At 41.8% G+C, this 19,971-nt stretch overlaps 1 protein-coding gene and 1 long non-coding RNA gene across 4 annotated transcripts in view; both read left to right on the top strand.

Annotated features, from left to right (window-relative positions):
* LOC136749853 (BAR/IMD domain-containing adapter protein 2) overlaps positions 1–19,971 on the top strand; it is a 68,800-nt gene that overhangs the window by 44,704 nt on the left and 4,125 nt on the right. Inside the window, exons 7-14 of one of the 3 annotated variants that reach the window (XM_066704448.1) lie at positions 2,739–2,891; positions 5,054–5,302; positions 6,782–6,983; positions 7,243–7,444; positions 7,642–7,710; positions 9,489–9,648; positions 11,362–11,402; positions 19,835–19,861. In XM_066704448.1, the coding sequence (XP_066560545.1) occupies positions 2,739–2,891; positions 5,054–5,302; positions 6,782–6,983; positions 7,243–7,444; positions 7,642–7,710; positions 9,489–9,648; positions 11,362–11,402; positions 19,835–19,841 (1,083 nt within the window). In that variant the 3' untranslated portion in view covers positions 19,842–19,861. Of the gene's footprint in view, positions 1–2,738; positions 2,892–5,053; positions 5,303–6,781; positions 6,984–7,242; positions 7,445–7,641; positions 7,711–9,488; positions 9,649–11,361; positions 11,403–13,021; positions 13,363–19,834; positions 19,862–19,971 lie in introns of those variants that run through there. The other 2 variants (XM_066704447.1, XM_066704446.1) reach the window with 2 other exon arrangements.
* On the top strand, positions 13,550–18,760 carry LOC136749855 (uncharacterized). The gene is made up of 2 exons (XR_010816798.1): positions 13,550–15,871; positions 16,308–18,760. It is a non-coding gene; the product is annotated as an uncharacterized LOC136749855 (long non-coding RNA).

The raw sequence follows: 19,971 nt of genomic DNA, 5'->3' as shown, positions 1-19,971 counted from the left end.
AGCGTGAATGTTGATGTGATTGGAGGATCAGAAATAGGCTAAAGTTTAATATTTAATACATCATGAATGAATTACATGGTATCCCCTCTCCCCATTAAAACACCCATCAATTTGCTGGTAAAAAATAATAATAATCCCCAAAAAAGAGGAGATCAAACACTGTAATGGCATGTTTTCAACTTGAGGGGTAGTGCAAAAACAAGACCGTGAGTCTCCTATTAAAAGCTGTAATCGAAAGGAACTTGCTATTTAAATGTGTTCACTCCCAGTGGAGCGGAGTAGGGAAACAGTCACCCTCTGGCCTGCCTATCTTGCATTGAAGGATGCCCTTCCTCTAAGAAATACTCTTTCTGCATGCTGTTACTGCAGCTCGCCTCATACAGAGAGAATCGGTTTAACTGGTCAGGTGTTGTGGAGGCAGCAGTTCCTATGAAGCCCTAAGTGGTTCATACCAGAGTTTGTTAATTCTCTCTTCAAAACTGCACTTCTGCCTCCCGGGTATCTCCATTGTGTTCCATTTACGGTGGCTTAGAGCAAAATTCCAGCTTTCACCGGTGCCCACTCCCTCCGTATGCTACCTGACACCTGCAGATCTGTTTACTGAGGGCTATTGTTTATCATAAAGCATGAAGGCCTATTTTAGGAAGGAGGGGTGGTGCACTTGAATCACTCGGGATCTGTCCTTTCTCCTCAGCCTCGTCATGATCGTGTAAGGGAGGAGGCCAAATTTGATGTTAGTCGGTAATGTGATCTGCGGCAGTGATTTCTCTCTGACAGGACTGGTTTTAAGAATGCAAAGGAATAGGCAGTTGATCAAAATATTGATATATTTTGGTTGCTGTTCAAAATCCTTTGCCAAGTTTCCCAAAGAAGAAAAGCACCACTATTCACCATTCTAACAATGCTAATCTTGCACCCCCTGGTGGTTTGATGGACCTTTAGATTGTTTGCAAAAAAAGAAGTTTACTGCCTTGCCTGAAAGTATCCACAATACTTTAACCATCATCAAATATACCAGTGAATTTTCCTTTCAACTGGCCCAAAAAGTCTTCTGTGTTTGACACTTGGACTTGGAAATAATTTGTATTACTACTAAAACAAAAAAATTACTAAAATGTAGAAGGCTAGCCCATTGCAATTTCTTATTTACTTAATTTTCCAAACTTAAAAAAAAAAAAGTTAAACAGTCATGAGATTGTAATCCGTGTGAAATGGACTTTGGTGTTTAAGACCTGTTCCCCCCAGTTTTCACCTCTCACATCCTGCAGACTTTTTTTTTTTTTCTTCCCAGGCACAGAGAGGAGATTGATTAGAGACTTCAATGAAATTAAGATTGTGAAGATGGGTAGTTTTGATTGTGAAGTAGGTCCAAATCAGAAGAAGCTTGTTGCACTATGATGTCGCTCTTCAAGAGAACTGGAGTGAGAGAATGAGATGGAGGGGGGGTGTAGAACTACAGAATGTCCTTCAAGTGTCATTGAGAAGCATTTTGTTAAGGACCACTTTGAACAGAACGTTCAGAGTTCGATTTGCAGATCTACTTAAAGCTTATATAATGTGGAATTTCACTCGGCATAACCAGCGTTAACCCCTCCATCACAAATTCAAGAAAGGATAAGACTAAGTAACAGATTCTAAGTGCTAGCTACAAGCTGTTTAATAGGGAAAGGAGAATTGTATTCATCTGCAAACTTTGGCCAGAAGTCTCTTGTGAAAAAGGAATCAAACATGCCACCCAACTGGAATATTGGATTTGGACTGTACCGGCCACATTCCAATCATTATACAGAGTTTCAGGTGTTCTTATAGTATGAAATTCACAGAGGAGAGTTTTTGGTAATTCAATTCAATTTAAATCAATATCTCTTAATAGCCTGAGAGTTTCTTTGCTGCTTTCAAAGGAGAAGAAAATCACTATAAACATCTGCATGTACCTCCATTAGCAGTGACATTTACATTTGCCAGCACTGAGCTTGCTTGACAAAGACCCCTGTGAGTTTGAGCTGAACGTCGGTAATGGGAACAGACGGCGCGTTTCAATAGTCTAGCCTTCAGCAAGCTTCCAATTATTTATATTAAAAACGACTAAGTGTTGTAGCACATCCTTACAGTATTTCTGTAAGGGCATAACATTTTTCTTTATTCCTTGTGAACTGCACACAAGTGGACATGAATGGCAGAATGTGGAGGGGGAGAGAAGCTAGGAGAGAATTTCTATGTGCTGGAAACTAGAAAAGAAAAATCCTTTTGGTTGCTTATGGACTAAATTTAATCACTTTCTTGTTAGATTAGGTGGGCATTTAGATTTACTTTGGGATATAGATAAAGGTGGAGATTTAGATTAAAGTCATTACAGAGAAGTAGAAAAAAGATAGATTGGCATTGGCTAAGATTGGGCCTAATAACAGTGTAAATATTTTTACCCTCAACCTTCTCACTAACGGCAGATGGTTTGAAACATACTCACTCTAATTAACCATAAATCTTCAGATAAAAATCTAAACCTTCCTAATACTAACTCTGAACCTAAACCTAATCCCTTACCCACTCTAATCCTACCAGAGCTTTCAGCCTAACAATGACTAAATTAATGTAACAGATTTCAGTGGAGGCCTTTAAAACCTTGGTAGTGGGGTCAGGCCTTAAAGCCAAATGACACAGACCTCTCCAGACCTCCTCCTGATTTAAAGTCTAATTTTGCTCTTATTCAGTGTTGTTCTTTTTCAATTTTTTTCCAGTATGTGGAAACTATCACCAACAAGCAGAGCGAACTGGAGAATTACATTGCAGAGGGTTACAAGACAGCGCTATCAGAGGAGCGGAGGAGGTATTGCTTCCTGGTGGAGCGCCAGTGTGCTGTGGCCAAGAACAACATCGCCTACCATGGCAAGGTGAGAGGAAAGGACCGGTCGGGGACGATGGGACCCCCGCAAAGTCCTTATGATTGTTTTGTTTGTCCAGTAACCACCTCGTGTTGTCATATGCTTAATTCCCCTTTCACGAGATTGCTTAGGTTTCCAGTCAGGATCTTTTTTAATCTCTGAGGAGAGCACACTTACCCTGTTGGAAGACTAGACGTGTACAGTGGTTGTGCAAGAGTGTCAACGGAAATAAACCTACCCGATTTAATATTTTGAAAAACAATCTTTCCTTTCAATGGGGAAATCTCTCTCCAGCTGTTCGTGGATGAAGGTGAAGGCCTCTGTATGTTTTGTTAAACTAGTTAGATGCAGATGCCCCCAATTGTTACTCGGTTCACCATGTGTAGGAAGGGCTTTTACAGCAATCTGTGAAGTGCCTTTGCCTTGATGCCCGAGAGAGATGTGACAGGGGCGCCGGGCCTGCTGCTCGGTAAATGCATAATGACTCACAGGAGTGGGAGAGGGTCCTTCACTGCTCCACAGAGAGACAATCCCCCCCTCACCACCACCCCCAGCATCTGCTCGTTTGTTCCCCCGCCCACGGCACCGTTTTCATTTTGTCATTGTGGAGCGCTTAACGGGCTCAGGTTTACAATTGCATAATGAGGCAAAATGACATTCGTCAGCGTGTTCAAAGACAAAGACGAGGGGGAATTTACAAATCAATCTACTAAGAGTGTGTCATTGAGATCTCCTACCCACCAGACCTACAGAGGCTGCCTACCCTGTACTTTCTCATTATTTCTCCGTCTTTGGTGTGTGTGTGTGTGTGTGTGTGTGTGTGTGTGTGTGTGTGTGTGAGAATCTGTGAAGAGACGCACGCTTGCGCGCACACTAAATAGGGACATGCATGCCCATGCGTGTGAATTCAGATTTGCAAATGCTAGCGAACATCTCTTGGTGGAGAAGGAGTTTCCTTGGCATTACTTGGGTATTTTGGGGAATGTAGTGATGAGATAAAGAAGACTCCTCCAGTTGTTTTTTGAGCTAGTGGACCTAACCCTTTGCCCTTGTTTTGCAGTGGTCCTCTTTTAAATTGGAGCTATAGCATAAATTCAAAATCTAGATGGTTTGTTGTCTTACTGTCAGGTTGAGTTGTGAAATCGGACGGCTGTTGGTTGTAATCCAGGTGGCTGCTCTTTTCCCATGTTTCCCAAAGGCACTCCACATGGCTTGGCATTTATATCCTTGCCGGTAGGGGAGGGATAATTGATTTGGCTGGATGTGCTGACCATGCCGTGCTGTTTTTCCCCCTGCTAATCAGATACCGAGAGAGGAAACGGAGACATGGGCCAGGCTGATCATACTGTTAGACTTCTGTAACTTGGCAGCACCTCTTAATCTCCACCACTGGTGGCAAAGGGACAGCTGGCAGCCCAATGTAGGCAGAAGACACCCACTGATCAGTTCTACCTTCTGAATAAAGGCAATAGGTTGTGGGTGTGGACAGGCAAAAATGAGCACAGAGGTGTTTCTATTATTGTCCACTGCTTTTACATTTGGGAAGGTTGCAGAGCAACCGATGTAGAAATGCAGCAGAGTAATGAGCGATTTACTGCTGTTCCTCACCGAGTAAGGTGAAGCTGTCAGCCTCAGAGAATGATGGCTGAGAGTGTTCGGATTTGGAGAAGCGCCACAGATTATCTCTTCAAACAGGAGAGATCATTTCCTGTAGACTAATCCTTCAAACCAGTCTCCCACCTACTGACACATCTTGCTGCAACATGGGCTTTTTAAGAGTGCCTGTTAACCTTCTGTGTTGTGAAGAAGTCAACATCCTTTTGGCCTGTGAAAGGTCCCTCAGACCAAGCACGTAGATGTCAGAATTAGAGGCAAACCAGATCAAAACCAATCGCAAGGGTACCTGTACCCCATTCATAGTTTTAGCAGAATTTGATTTTTGAACAATAGTTTGACTTAGTTTTTTCTTGATTTGGCTAGTTCTTATGGGTTGGTGTGGTACAATAGCAATTGAGGTTTCCATTCCCCACCCCACTATCCTAGCTTGATCACACAATCCCTTTAAGCATGACGGACTTGAATTGAACAGAATCCTCGGAGAACCAACAGCATTGTTTGTGTGGATGATAAAGCCTCAACCCCTGAGTTGTCCTTTCTCTTAATCGCTCCAGGGCAAAGACTTGCTCACTCAGAAGATCCCGGCCTGGCAGCAGGCTTGCTCTGACCCCAACAAGCTCCCGGAGCGCTCCATGATCCTGGCCCAGCAGATGGTGACAGGAGGCAGTAGCACCATGATCTCCAGCCCCATGCACTCTTCCAAAAGCAACCTTGTGATCTCGGACCCCATCCCTGGAGCAAAGCCACTCCCGGTGCCACCAGAGCTTGCCCAGTTCGTGGGCAGTGGGCTGGGCCACCAAGCGGTAAGTTCATGGGGGTTTAAGGACAGCAGTCACATTTTTAGAGATGAATGCTTGAGCTGCCAGAATCCTAGATGTGCAGCCAGTGATTAGTGTTCTCTGCTTTGTCCACTTCCTATGCAAGCCCATTTCCAGACCTTTACTGCTGGCTTTCCTGTGAGAACTGTCCTCCAGATCCCACAAGCCAGCCTGAAGAGGAAATGAATAGTAAAACAATGCAGCAGTCTACTATTCTCTCAGGTCTAGCCTGGTCCGATACCAGTGACATCCTGCTCAAGCAAGAATTTAAATCAGGACACTAATTCGAATCCAGTCAAAAGATTTCTCCTGCATTAAGCTTTGAAAATCTCAATTCCCAATGATTGTTTTTTTTTCTACATTCCTTTATTCTTTTATTTAACAGTGCAGTGTAAAATGGAGTCTGTACACCACATATGTTTTGTTTCTCGAATTGTTTTTGTATTCATTCTTTGCATAAACAATCTGTTTCTGCTTATTAAGCTTTGTTTTGTGCATCATGTACAAAGGTATCGAGCAGGGAAAGGGGAAAAGACCAAGAAATTCTCTTGTCAATTAACGGGAAATGCTGCCTTTGACTGTAGAGCTATTCCTGGACTATCATTCACTTGCAGGAATGCGTTCTCCTCAGATCTGCCATTGTGGGACTCCCAGCCTGTTTCTCTTTGAAATCCTGCCAGGCCCCGATCATTTTGAGAACCGGCTTTTGAAATATTTAGCGGCAAGGTCGGCAGCACTCGTACAAAATCACCCACTCAAGCCAATTGATAGGCTATACCAATGAATGGGATATTTTGTCTTCTGCTGTATTGTTCCTTTGCTATAATTGTATAGATGTGCCCTGTGGTACATCAGATTTGTATCCTTTTTTATTGTCCTACTTTTGTCCTAAAAAAATAAATTAATTGAGATGTTTGGGCCAAAGCTGCTTACAGCTTCGCTATCGGTAATTTCAGTGTCTTGGCACTGGAAATCAACTCATACATAGCATGATAAAAGGGAAATTAAACATTATGCTTCCCCCCACATCACCGTATTCATTCTGAGCCTAATTAAACCTCCGAATTGATTCAGTTGGGAAGCATGTTGTTGGATTAGATGAAGGGATTTGATGACTTGTAGATCATCACTCCTCCTATTTACTGGACTATGAATATAGATTAATTGGTTAAGCTCGGCATATTAATCACAAAGCTGTTGCAAATCCATTGAAGTATTTTACTGTACTTGCATGTTTGTTTTATTTATATTTTTTCCCTGAAAATATTCCCCTTGTACTCAAGTTTGCCCAGCATCCTCTGTACCGACTAAATGTGTTCAATCCCCTCAGCTCGTTTTATCCCCGAAACTTGGAATCCCAATCCAATCGAATCAGTCGATATTTAACTCCTAGTTCAGCTCTGTAAAATTAATAGTCAAAGCGCTCTGGGAGACTAACCTGTCAGGATGTGTGTGGGGTTGCAGAGGCTCATGGGGCCAGATGGGATGCCCATGATGAACGGCACAACTGCTGCCGGGCACGGGGAAGATTACCAGCACTGGGCAGAGGGCAAAGCAGCGCAGGGGAAGCCACCGTCCCCGGGGACACAGAGGCAGCTGAGCGAAGTCTACTCCAACACCCTGCCGGTGCGCAAGGCGGCTCCATCCAAGAGCAAGGCCCCACTGGGTGAGAAGGGGGAAGGGGTTGCTGTGCATGTTGGGGCAGTATACAGTTGATTCTTAAGCCAGACGTGATTTTATTGTAATGTATGTAGAATGTTTTAAAACCTGGCAGTTCACTTTTTCCAGGTCTTGTGGCACCATTTATTTACAGTCAGGAAAGTTTATCGCTTATATGGACATGTTTGCATAGAATTGCCTTACATATTTTCACCATTTGTAAAGTAAGTCAAATTTAACCCCCTTGTGCACCCCCCTCCATCCAGCTGAGAACAGGACCCTGCCTCGGTCCAGCTCCATGGCTGCCGGACTAGAGAGGAACGGGCGGACCCAGGTTCAAGCCATCTTCTCCCACGCCGCCGGAGACAACAGCACCCTGCTCAGCTTCTCCGAGGGTGATGTCATCACCCTATTGGTGCCTGAGGCCCGGGACGGCTGGCACTACGGCGAGAATGAAAAGAATAAGTTGTGAGTGCCCAGTGCTGTACACCCAGTCACTGAGCAGAGGGTTCACACTGCTGTCTGACTCTTGTCCCAGTGCAGATGCAGATTTCTGACTGCATGGACCAAATGTCAGCTGGTGCTGGAACTGCTGTGCAATAAACCTCTTAATCTGTGTTCTGCTTCATTAGCCTGTTCACTAAATTTGTTCCTTTTGTTAATAGGCGTGGCTGGTTCCCCTTCTCTTACACCCGAGTCATACCAGACAGTGAGGCCGACAAGCTGCGTGTGAAGTAAGTGTGTATGCATTTGTTATCCTATGTGAGGTTATCTTATAAGCAAATTTAGATGCTGTGTCCAAAATGCAAAGCAGATTTTCCATAGATTTTATAGATTAGTTTTCTAAAGATGAAGTGGCAAGGTGGCTGGCCCTTCCAATAGCATATCTGTTTTGCTTGTGCAAACACAAAAATCTCCATAACGGTTGCGCTCTTGATTTGGAATAAAAAATTATCTGTATGGGGTCACAGGGTTTTCATATGTGTTGTAGGGTGAACTGCGCATGCTCATGAAATACACTCACCTAAAGGATTATTAGGAACACCTGTTCAATTTCTCATTAATGCAATTATCTAACCAACCAATCACATGGCAGTTGCTTCAATGCATTTAGGGGTGTGGTCCTGGTCAAGACAATCTCCTGAACTCCAAACTGAATGTCTGAATGGGAAAGAAAGGTGATTTAAGCAATTTTGAGCGTGGCATGGTTGTTGGTGCCAGACGGACTGGTCTGAGTATTTCACAATCTGCTCAGTTACTGGGATTTTCACGCACAACCATTTCTAGGGTTTACAAAGAATGGTGTGAAAAGGGAAAAACATCCAGTATGCGGCAGTCCTGTGGGCGAAAATGCCTTGTTGATGCTAGAGGTCAGAGGAGAATGGGCCGACTGATTCAAGCTGATAGAAGAGCAACTTTGACTGAAATAACCACTCGTTACAACCGAGGTATGCAGCAAAGCATTTGTGAAGCCACAACATGTACAACCTTGAGGCGGATGGGCTACAACAGCAGAAGACCCCACCGGGTACCACTCATCTCCACTACAAATAGGAAAAAGAGGCTACAATTTGCACAAGCTCACCAAAATTGGACAGTTGAAGACTGGAAAAATGTTGCCTGGTCTGATGAGTCTCGATTTCTGTTGAGACATTCAGATGGTAGAGTCAGAATTTGACATAAACAGAATGAGAACATGGATCCATCATGCCTTGTTACCACTGTGCAGGCTGGTGGTGGTGGTGTAATGGTGTGGGGGATGTTTTCTTGGCACACGTTAGGCCCCTTAGTGCCAATTGGGCATCATTTAAATGCCACGGCCTACCTGAGCATTGTTTCTGACCATGTCCATCCCTTTATGACCACCATGTACCCATCCTCTGATGGCTACTTCCAGCAGGATAATGCACCATGTCACAAAGGTCGAATCATTTCAAATTGGTTTCTTGAACATGACAATGAGTTCACTGTACTAAACTGGCCCCCACAGTCACCAGATCTCAACCCAATAGAGCATCTTTGGGATGTGGTGGAACGGGAGCTTCGTGCCCTGGATGTGCATCCCACAAATCTCCATCAACTGCAAGATGCTATCCTATCAATATGGGCCAACATTTCTAAAGAATGCTTTCAGCACCTTGTTGAATCAATGCCACGTAGAATTAAGGCAGTTCTGAAGGCGAAAGGGGGTCAAACACAGTATTAGTATGGTGTTCCTAATAATCCTTTAGGTGAGTGTATAACAAAGTTTGCATTTGTGAAATTGAGCACCTTTCTTTTCAGAGCACTTTGCATAGCAAATATTGATGCTGCTGTCAATGTAACGTGGCAAGCAGAGGTGCAGCTGCCACCTTTAATTACTCTCCACAATGCTTGTTCCTTACCCTGGCAATGTCCATAGAAACGCACAGGACCTGATCTTTCACTCTGAGAATTCAGGCTGAAATATTTCTGTAGTGTCCTGTAGACTTGAGCTGCCTGGGCTAAGGCATGCCTCTGTGTCCCCTGACAGCCTGCATCATGGCAAGAGCAGCAGCACGGGCAACCTCCTGGAGCGCGATGACCTCTCTCTGCCCCCGCCGGACTATGGGATGACCTCTCGTCTTCTGGCACAGAGTGCTGGCCACAGTAGGCCTCGCCCCTACAGCGTGGCAGTGCCTGTCTTCACTCAGGTACAGTTCCATCCTGGTCCTCTTCCCAGCTTCCTCCAAAAAGGCACTCCTTTGTGCCCCACAAATTGGTGATCTATTGTAATTCCCCATCCCCTGTACCTATGCAAGCCATCTCTTTGCCAAGAACTGCCCTTTATTAGTCTATAGGATTGTGATTTGTAAAACCATAATGCATGCACACCTTGCGGACATCTTTTCAGGCATTAATCTCCCCCTCGTGTTACTACTGTTGGATTGCGATTGCGAAGTCCTTTCAACACCTAATCTGTAAATCGTATATCGCAACAATCAATAGTGTTTCAAGTCTCTGTGAGAGAGAGAGACGGATACTGGACGACTCATTTGAGTTCATTGATCTAGAAAATGAGGGCTTGAAGGCAGAGGTATAGATCGAGGCTCACCTTTGGTTGGAAAAGCTGCTTTACACCAGCATTGTCAACTGATTGCAGTGTGGCCGAGACTCGGCCACAGTTAACTGGGCTCCTGTGCACGTTTCCGAATGAGACCTGGAAGTCAAGAAGCTGCAGACAGGCCTGTACTGAGACGCAGATCTAGGATGTGCTGCTTGAAATACACACACACACACACACACACACACCTTGCAAACAAAGGAGGATCAAACATCAGTTAAGCAGGCTCGAGACACTAGGAAGATCGGAGTGCGGTCGCGTTGGGATTAGCTGACAAAATGAGATTGTGCTCTCCATACACCGCTGGCACGCCATCTCATTGTTTCACCCGCCGTCGGTGACAAAGTGAAACTGGCAGCTTTATTACAACACATCAAGCCTCCTTGCAGCCTGAGAGGATGCAGAGCGATAAATTGAGTCTCCCATAATCCGTAATTGAAAGAATCACCGATGTAACAAATTATTCTTACACCATCTTCGCGCCTCGCAGCCTGAGCAGTCTATTGAGTCCAAGCTGCAAAACCCTGATTTTATATGACGGCGCCGTACCCCATTTGGACGCTCCCGGTTCTTGGAGCACAAGACAGACCGGGCAGCCCGAGCTCGTATTATACCCATCTCTAATGTGCACACGACAGCTGGAAATGACTGGGGTGGATGGCAGGAAGAGAGAGCAGGATACTGGCTTGTTTAATATGCTGCTCAAAAGAAATGAGGCCATCTTAGATTTCTTGGTTAAATCTCTTGAATCACATTTCCCCTTGCAAGGTATTTTGAATGAGAATGTGTGTGTCATTGGATTGTGTGTGTGTATATTTATATTTATTTGTGTGTGTGTGTGTGTATGAATATATTAGTTGTTCTTCCTCTCGTTTACTGAAACTGAAAGGGGGGCAGTTTCTTGCCAAAGCACTAGTGTCAGCAGGCCCCACAGGGAGCACGGGAGGGCTTTGTGAACAGCTGTCAGTCATCTCCACGGTGGCTGGACCTCCTCCATACACTGCCGCAGCCACAGTTAGGGTCACACTAGTGTAGCCGTGACCGTCTCTCCACATCCACCTGAAGCTCACTGTCGCTCCGAGATGCCCAGCTAGGCTGACCTTTACTGTATTTGGTGTGAATTCATCTGATGGAAATTTAGAGCTCTTGTTGTAGTTTTATTATTATTATTTTTATTATCATCATCGTCATAATCATTATTACTGGTAGTAGTAGCATTTCAATAGACTTTCAATGTTATCTATTGTAATTTAAAAATCAACATTTTTGTATTGACTTTCTATTTTCTCTTTCCCTTCTTTAGCAACAGGGGATTGAGGATTATGAGGCACGGTTTCCTACCAGGTAAGAGTCTATTTCACCTTCCACAGAAACAGTTTTGTGTGTGTTTCACAGAAATGTGTCCATCATTAATTGTTCATCTGTAAAGAAAGGTAGAGGGTCATACAGAGTAGGGGGGGCATGGTTAGATTCTATAAAACAGGAGCTGTTAGTGAGGAGGAGATTTTGCAAAATCAGTGTCACCATCTTCTGCTAGAAGAGGATGGTTTCACCAAAACAAAGCCACACCTCTGAAAGCAGACGAGATCAGTTGAGTTTAAATGTAAACTTAGTAAATGTGAATTAGCTTTTCAGCAGAGAAGGCCAGGTTGCGCGCTTTACTGTGAAATAAGACGTTTCAAATGATCTGTCTTGTATTGATCATTACTCGAGGCATATGTCACCAGATAATGACTAACAGACACCTGTAGGAAACTTTCTTACTGAGGCCAATCCTCCTGCTTGATTAGTATAACCTATATTTAGCCAAGAGATTGGTCCACAACGTAGCTCATAGCTCTTGGTTCTATATTATTTATTTCAAGAAAGTTAACATTTTGAAGCTGTAGTGTTGTGTACAGCACTGCTTCTCAGAACTATTCTCTGGTTTTCTTCTTCCCTTTAACTTTTAATATTTTTCTAATCTTAAACTGAATTCCAATCCAAACCTAGATGTACCTATATTCACACCTTCACATACTGTTGATCTGTAGTTCTGAGTTCATACAGAGGCTGATTTGATAGAAGCACGTGTGCCTCTGCAGAAAAAAATCGAAATGAGATTTGAGAATGAAAATGACGTTGAAGCATTATCTGGGTCACATGCCTAGAGACTAGTTGATGGAATCTGTATTACCCCTGTGTCCCTTCCTGTCTGAATGAGAGAGGTCTGTGAGGTGGGAATGTTGGCTTGATCCCCGTTGTTAAGTCATGATCTGAGGGGGAATGTGAAAGAGGTTCATTGAAAAGAAGACGGTGGATTCCTGTAGCACAACAGCTTCCAGGGTATACACTTTGGTCCTTGTCACTGGCACGAGTATGGTGGTGCCCTCTAGTGCTGTAATGACTAGCACACCTTAAGTCTGGTCTTTACTCCTGCAACATGTCATCCATGCATCACATCTGAGCTAGTTCTGGCTAGTGAGATTGCTTAGATTGGTTTCTCCAGTAGCTTTTCCCCCCCCCCCCCCCTTTCTCGCCCTCTCTCTCCAAGGATCTTTGAAATTACACTGCATAAAATTATTAAATTCCTTGGGTCCTCTGATGGTCAATAATAATCGAAACCCATAGCTTTGTAAAACAGGGTTGGTAAATTGATGTCCTGCCCTCCATTCGGTAAATTCCAATGGCACAAGATGTGAATTATCACACGCATCATACCCTGTAGACTGTTGTATATATGTAAATTGCAGGTTAAAATAGTGAGAACAGTAAGGACTGCTCCTAATGGGGAAAAAAAAATGAAACTTGGTAGCTCAGGCTTTTCTATTTTCAAGGTGGGGGGTGGGGCGGGATTGGCCTGAATCTACCTAAAAGGGGCTGTGCTGAAGGTTCAGGGTGAGACCACCCCCTCGTGGCGGTTGCTGCTTGCACTTTGCCCAGCGAGTCAGACCTGGCAGTTTCTTCCTTTCTTTGTTCCACAGTTCCGATGGCAAATTGATTTCGACAGTGTGAGGACAAAACAGACTCAGAGAAACACACAGCCCTGAATAGGACAGGCACGACCCCCCCGCCCCGCCCCTCCCTTCTCCACAATCCTTTCTCCCTCTTCGCTTTCTTCCTTCCTCCCGTCGTCCTGCGGTCTCTTTAGCTGCGTTACCGTTAGCGTGGCCTGGTGGGGCGGGAGCCAGAACATGACCAGACGGTTTGGCTGGTGGCCGGTGGACTTTTTTTTTTTTTTTTTTAATGAAATAATTTCAATGGACTACTCTGAAGAAAATTGTATTAATTGCTTGTCTTTCATGCATGTACATGGATTTATATATGACTTTCTTGTTTATAAAAAAAAAAAAAAAAAAAAAAAAAAACAGCTCAAGGGTTTTGCCGAAATGTAAAAGTTTTCATGAATAAATATTAATATATATATATATATATATATATATATATATATATATATATATATATATATATATATATATATATATATATATATATAATCTGAAACAATTGAGTAATGTAATCAGTGCTAGATGCTAACCAATGGGGAAACGTGCAAAACATACTATTGCATCAGGAGTGAATTCAGGTGTGATGAGCAGACAGTGCTGCTTGAGTACTCTAGCCAAGGTGATTTAAAATAATCAAAATGAGGCAAAAGGAGAAAGCTTTGCACTCCTTACATATATTCCCTACAGGATTGAATAAAATGTACATGCATTATCAAATACAAACTAAATGTGTTATTGTAGCTAAATTAAACCTACAATGTCATGTTCAATAAGACTACATCAGACACAACAACAAAAAAATGGATACAGTATGTGAATGTGTAGCAGAATCAGTAGTCTTGTTTAGGGTTCAAGTAATATTTGCAGAAGAAGGAGGGGAGGTTCAATACTAAAACTGCATCACTCCTTCAAAATCAATTCTAATTAAAGCAAAAAAGTTGCTAGAGTACTCAAATGTATTTATTTATTTTTTAATTTATTTTTCAAATCTTGTATTGACTTCCTGTTTACCATCCATATTCTTGTCGGGGGGTTACTCCAGTTCACTTTATCAGCAGACTGTTCTGTTGCCTGTGCGGCTCTGACTTCCATACAAACTCCCACACAAGACTGATCTAGAAATCAATCCCTTCTCCCCAGAGGTGTGTGATGTTGAAACCCACTGAGTGATGTAGGGATGCCATGCATGCATGAAAGAGAGTGAACCGGTACCTGTACATACCTCAGCTTTCTCTGTTGGGCCAGTATTCCTAACCAGTGCCTCTTTGTAAATAGCAGTGTAAAGTGTATTATAATTTAAGTCTTGCCTTTCTGGAGGACCATGAGGATTTGGATATTTCTTAAGAGTGGTCCACTGTTTTGATTCATTAAAAAAATCAAATTGGGAGGTTGCTTGCTCGATGATTGGGCCTCTTTTTGAACCTGTGTTCTCTTTGCCCAGGAGATGTATAACCTCTACCTATTTAGTCGCTCACCTGGGCAGCTTTTTCCTTTTTTTTTGTGCAATATAGACTTACAACAGTGCAAGGCAATATACAATGCATTGGCCTATTGCCTTGAGCATGGCAGACCATTAATTCAGTGTCACACCCCTCTCATTCACGGTACAGAAAGTGATTTTTTTTATTTTTTTTACCAAGTTGAAAATGACTGAGTATGAAATTCAAGTAGCAATTACACTATCTTGAAAGGGAGTGTTTTTTGTAATTATGATGATGAAAAGCCTATTGTCAAAGTCTCCTATTTCATTCAGCCTTATGATGTTTCTTTGTAAAGAAGAGTAAAAAAATAAAGAGAGGTTTATTAAAAGAAATGATCATGGAAGAAAAAGACTGGCTGTTTTTTGTGAAGCAGTCCTGATATTTAATAGCTGGCTTAATTGTGTGCTGGACTTCAGGGTTACAGAGTCTAAAAGGAAGTAGGATACACCCCAAAGTCTGACATTTACCCCACGATCGCAACAGCTCTGCCTGTCTTTATGCAATACCTCATCCCCCTCTTTCCACCTCCCCCTCTGCCCGGTAGACAAGGATTTACAGTGCTTACAGTGAATCCTCTCTAATAAACCTTCTCTGCAAAACCTCTCCTTGTGGTATTATATAAATACTTACCTGCAGTGCTAGTCTGTTGTCTTCCAAAACCTTCTGCATAATTTCACACATTAGCATACTATGACATTTGTAGTGTATTAAAGGGCATGTGGTTTTATTTTTATTTTTTCGTTCCACTCCTTTTTCTGATCGTTCCTTGCTCCCAGGGGCTGGCATGTAGGAACAGTTTTTTTTTTTTTTTTTTGCTGCAGGTATGCTTTTCTTACCAAAACAAACTGAAAGATGTTTCAATTAAACTTGAGAATCCTAAAATGTAACTACTTTCCAGACATGATTTTATAAAGAAAATGCTCCTGGAAAAGTACCTACTTGTCAACAAGATTATTAGTCTACAAAAACTATTGAGAATTAATGTTTAAGTCCTTAAATTTATTAGCTGTACAGTTGCATGTCTGATTCTGTAATGGCTCTGAATATTAATCACAACGTTACACGCCCCGGTCTCAAAATTAAAAACGATGGATGTACCCTTCAAAAGGTAGGCGTGGACTTCAGGTAAAAATCCATACAGTGTTCACAATCGATCCTCTTCAAGACTCTTCCCATCTTTGATCAAATTTTTAACTCCTTTATCTCTGTGGTTGAACTGAAGTCTTCCTTAAACAATGTCAATCTTCTCAATCTCTGTTTTGATAAATTTAGAGACAAAAGCGGTAGAATGGGAACGGCTGGGAGCTGCCAATGCTTCTTCTTTCTCCACTAAAATAAGCTGAAGGTATGGCGTCAGTGTTCAGAATGTCACTCCGAGACCCCGTTGACAAAAATATATTTGAAATATATTTTTCTGTTGTATTTTTATGAAGGCACTCCTTTGTGGAAAGAGAATAATAAAAAAACAAAGGCAAAAAAACCAACTATTTGGAATATAAATTTTAAAGTGATCATTAAAAAAAATGCATGCCTTGGGGGACACCAAAACTGTGTAATAAACTTTTAAATTTTAAAATGTATGGTGACTTTATACTCTCAGAAAGGAAAACATGAAATTTCTTCAGATCAGTCTTGGAAACAGCAAGTTGTTTTTTTTTTTTTTTTTTTTGTTTTTTTTTAATATATATACTATATTACCAATTTACATTGGGACAACAGTACTGAAATCGCAAGCCACAATCTAAGTAATAGGGTGTGGACCCATGTTTTGTCTTCATTAGTGTCACGACCGATTGAGAGATGGATCGATGGATGCTCAGAGGAATCCTGAGCTGTTCCTGCCACGGTGTCGTTTCTAGTGCAGTAAAGGCTGTTGCACACTGGATCCCATGAGTCATTTGTAGTACGTCATCCAAAAAGTTGTCAGTCAACAAAATTGCACATTGGATCCGTTAAAACTGAACCAGGTACACATCCTGTCCCGCTTCTTGTGCTGGTGTGTCTCGCTAGCTAAGCCACTGTTTCTTTACCCCCTCAATGTCAGTGATATTAAAAAAAAAAAAAAAAAAAAAAATGTATCTCGTAAAAACTACACCTCACCATAAAGAGACAAAAGCAGAGTGCATGGTTCAACATTAAACTCATTATTTGAAAGTGCAAATCTTTCTAAATAATGTAAGTCACATTTTTGTTGTTTCTGTGCTTCACCACTTTCTAACAGAATTGTAGGAACCATTCATGCCCAGCACCTCCACGCTAGCTTGCCATACATTGTCTGTCTATATTTATTTGCTTTATTGTAGGTTAGACACACAGAGGATAAGCTTTTCCATCAGTCTTCTTTTTTAACGCACATAGAATTGGATCGAATTTAATCCAAAATGTACACATTACCACCATAAAACAGTTACAGACTCTGTGTCTGTAAGGATGCACACACTCCTCATTCTTTTTTTTTCCCCTTTTCATGCACGTAAAAATCGGATGCATCATCGGATCCAGTGTGCAAAGGCCTTAAGACCATGATTTGCCATCTCCTTTGTTTCACCTTTCCAGTTAGTGTTAAAGTTGCCCAGTGGGATTGAGCTCAGAACTGAGCAGGCAGCTCTATATTCTCCTTGAGCTTCTGTGCCTTGCCCAGTTGATGGCATTGCTCGATCACATTGGTAGAGATACGATTCCAGTGGCAGGGCATGGTTGGCCAAAATACCACCCTGCCTAATTGAGCCTTAACCAGTACATCACATGACTGCTGGTATAGTCCATTACCACTTAAGGGATGGGTGTCACATTACACTTGGTAATATAGTGTGTATATAGTGGGTTTGCATCTCTAGTTAGGGTTTCCCAGCAATTTCTTTGTTTGTATTCTATGATTGTCCACATGGGGGCACTAAAATGCTTTTGTTTAAAAGTTTTTACTCTCAATTAATCAACCAGCCATAAGCTAGGTGATGTGGGGGAGATGGGGGGGGTGCAAGCCCGAATAACCACAGCTGTTGCTTGGTTCCTTTAACTGTAGAATGTAGTCAGTCTCTGTATGGCTGTTTGGGGTAGGGGTGGAGAAAGTCGGCTTCATCTTAAACTGTAGACAAAAGACTTTCAGCCTTTATTGCTGACACAGTACTTGCAGTCCAAGTTGTAGTTTTTGTATGCAAACCAATAAACTAATCTATATAAACTATATATTTTTTTTATTTCCATTTTTATGCCAGGTCTCTTCTGAAATATGGTTTGACTTTTGCTTTGTCTTACAAGCCAGACATCATCCTTTTTTATATAGATTACATTTACTTGGACTTGGAATATAAAGCTGAGATATTGTCACCCACACATCCTCAAGACACACGTTTGGTGTCGCCTTGCATTTCCCAGAGAGCTGGGAAGATCTCCACCACAGTGTGTAGCCTTGTTGCATGTGTCTGTTGGGAGTGTAGTGCAGACAGCAGTGATTTTATCCCTTCCTCCCCCTCCCTTCAGTCCTGATGTGCAGTAATCCACTGGCACTTTCTGAACTGCATGAGTTCCCTATGAGTGTATGTGTGTGTGTGTGTATGTGTATGTGTATGTGTATGTGTGTGCTTGTTTGTATGCCTGCTTGCTTGCCACTCTCCCTTCCCCATCGGTTTCTTATTTATTTTGTGTTTATTTTTTAAAATGATGTTACTCACAGGTACCTTAGAAGGACACTTCAATCTCTTGGGGTTGCTAGTAAATTTGGCCCCATGGATAGAGGGCATGTTTGGAAATTGAACACTTAAAGTAACTTAGAGAAACTCTAAAAACGAACATAGTGATTGTTATGTCAATGCACACAAAACCAATGATTACATGCAACCCCTTAGAGAAATGTATGAATATAAACCATCTTGGTAGATCTTAGTAATTCCAAACATTCAAATAAAAACTAGACCAAATCAAGACTTTGCCCTACCCAAGAATAGTTTCTTCTAATGGTGTTTAAACTGATGTTTTGGAGGAGGACAGCCCCAATCTCGTCCCTGACTTCCGCATTCATTGCTTGGCATCCCTCCTCCACCCCAACTCCACCTTTGCAGCAGCTCCTTGGCTAATTCATCCTAGTGGGGTGGGGGGTGGTCCAATTGTTGGTCATTGTTTCCTTGGCTAAGCGAGTCTAGGCCAAAATAAACTCTTATTACCGTCTACTAAATGTGTCTATTGGGGTTGTCCAAACTCCTGAATTGTAATAAGTATTAATAAAAATGTAAAAGTCTGTCATGTTTCTGTTCATTAATGTCAAAGTTTCGATCTGGTCTAGGCCTCTTGTGAAGAAACTACCATTCCAAGTTGTCATTTTCACACTCTTTAAATATTCATGTTTTGTTCCTTTTCTAAAACTGGGAAATGTGATATTGGTAACACAGCTTATGTGTTTTTTTTTAAGCTAATTACAGGATTTCTTCATTCATAGCTATTTTGAATCTTAATTAGTTACCACCTTCTACTTTTGGTCTCTCGTATTCACAAAACTCATACATCACTATACTATCATATCAATTTAGTTAAATCAAGGTCAAACTTTTGGCTATGCCTTGAGGAATATGAGGATTGAAATATATATATGTAGTGGAGATTGTGTGGGGCTGCTTTATAAAACAAGAAATATTTTTCTTCCTGTTTGATTTGAAACCATTTCCAAAAATGAAAAATAAAGCCATCTGAACAAAAATGTAAATTCTTACAGGTTCCATTAATTAAATAAACGTAGCTCATGTTTTGCAGTATTGATGGAAGTGGTAAGATGGGATTTGTTTACAGTCATGAAAAAAAATAAAATAATTCATAAGTTTTATTTCTTGGCAGACGCCCTTAGCCAGGGCGACTTACAACATAAGATACAACATGGATGGTCATTATTTACTGAAAAGTGAATGTGTATGTAAAACCGATGCATAACTGTCTGGTTTTCATAAAACACTGACACATTTGAAATACATGTTTGATTATTTTAAATGTGTAAGCACCAAATAATTCAATTATCTTTCCAACAGTGATGGGCTATAAAACTGTCAGTTTGTTTATATATCCACAGTCTTAAGTCTTGTCTTATGTCAGTCTTGATTTAATTGCCCATTTTAAAAGCTGTATTTAAGCTTTTCCATGCTACATTTAATGGCTACTATGCATTTGCCAACACTGCTGTAGGTATATTATTTATTACTATTATTATATGGATAATATCAAACCCAGTGAGATTTGGCACAGGAATGTAATGTAACTTAATGCAGAATGAGGTTCATGTCAAAAGACCACATTTCCATTTGAGTTCATGTTCTAACTTTGCCAGGTTCTGACACGGCAGGCTGGGACTCCAGTAAGTGAAAGCTTTCGTTACCCCTCACCTATGCAATCGCAACCTGTCCCTCTTATTGGCTCGCTGTCTTCGGGAGGGCAAGGGGTATCGGGTGTCTTGGGGGCCCCCCC

This window comes from Amia ocellicauda, chromosome 5, assembly GCF_036373705.1.
Source record: "Amia ocellicauda isolate fAmiCal2 chromosome 5, fAmiCal2.hap1, whole genome shotgun sequence".
In the NCBI taxonomy this organism is placed as follows: Eukaryota; Metazoa; Chordata; class Actinopteri; order Amiiformes; family Amiidae; genus Amia; species Amia ocellicauda.
Note: the sequence above shows the minus strand (reverse complement) of the source record. Positions and strands in the feature narration are given on the sequence as shown.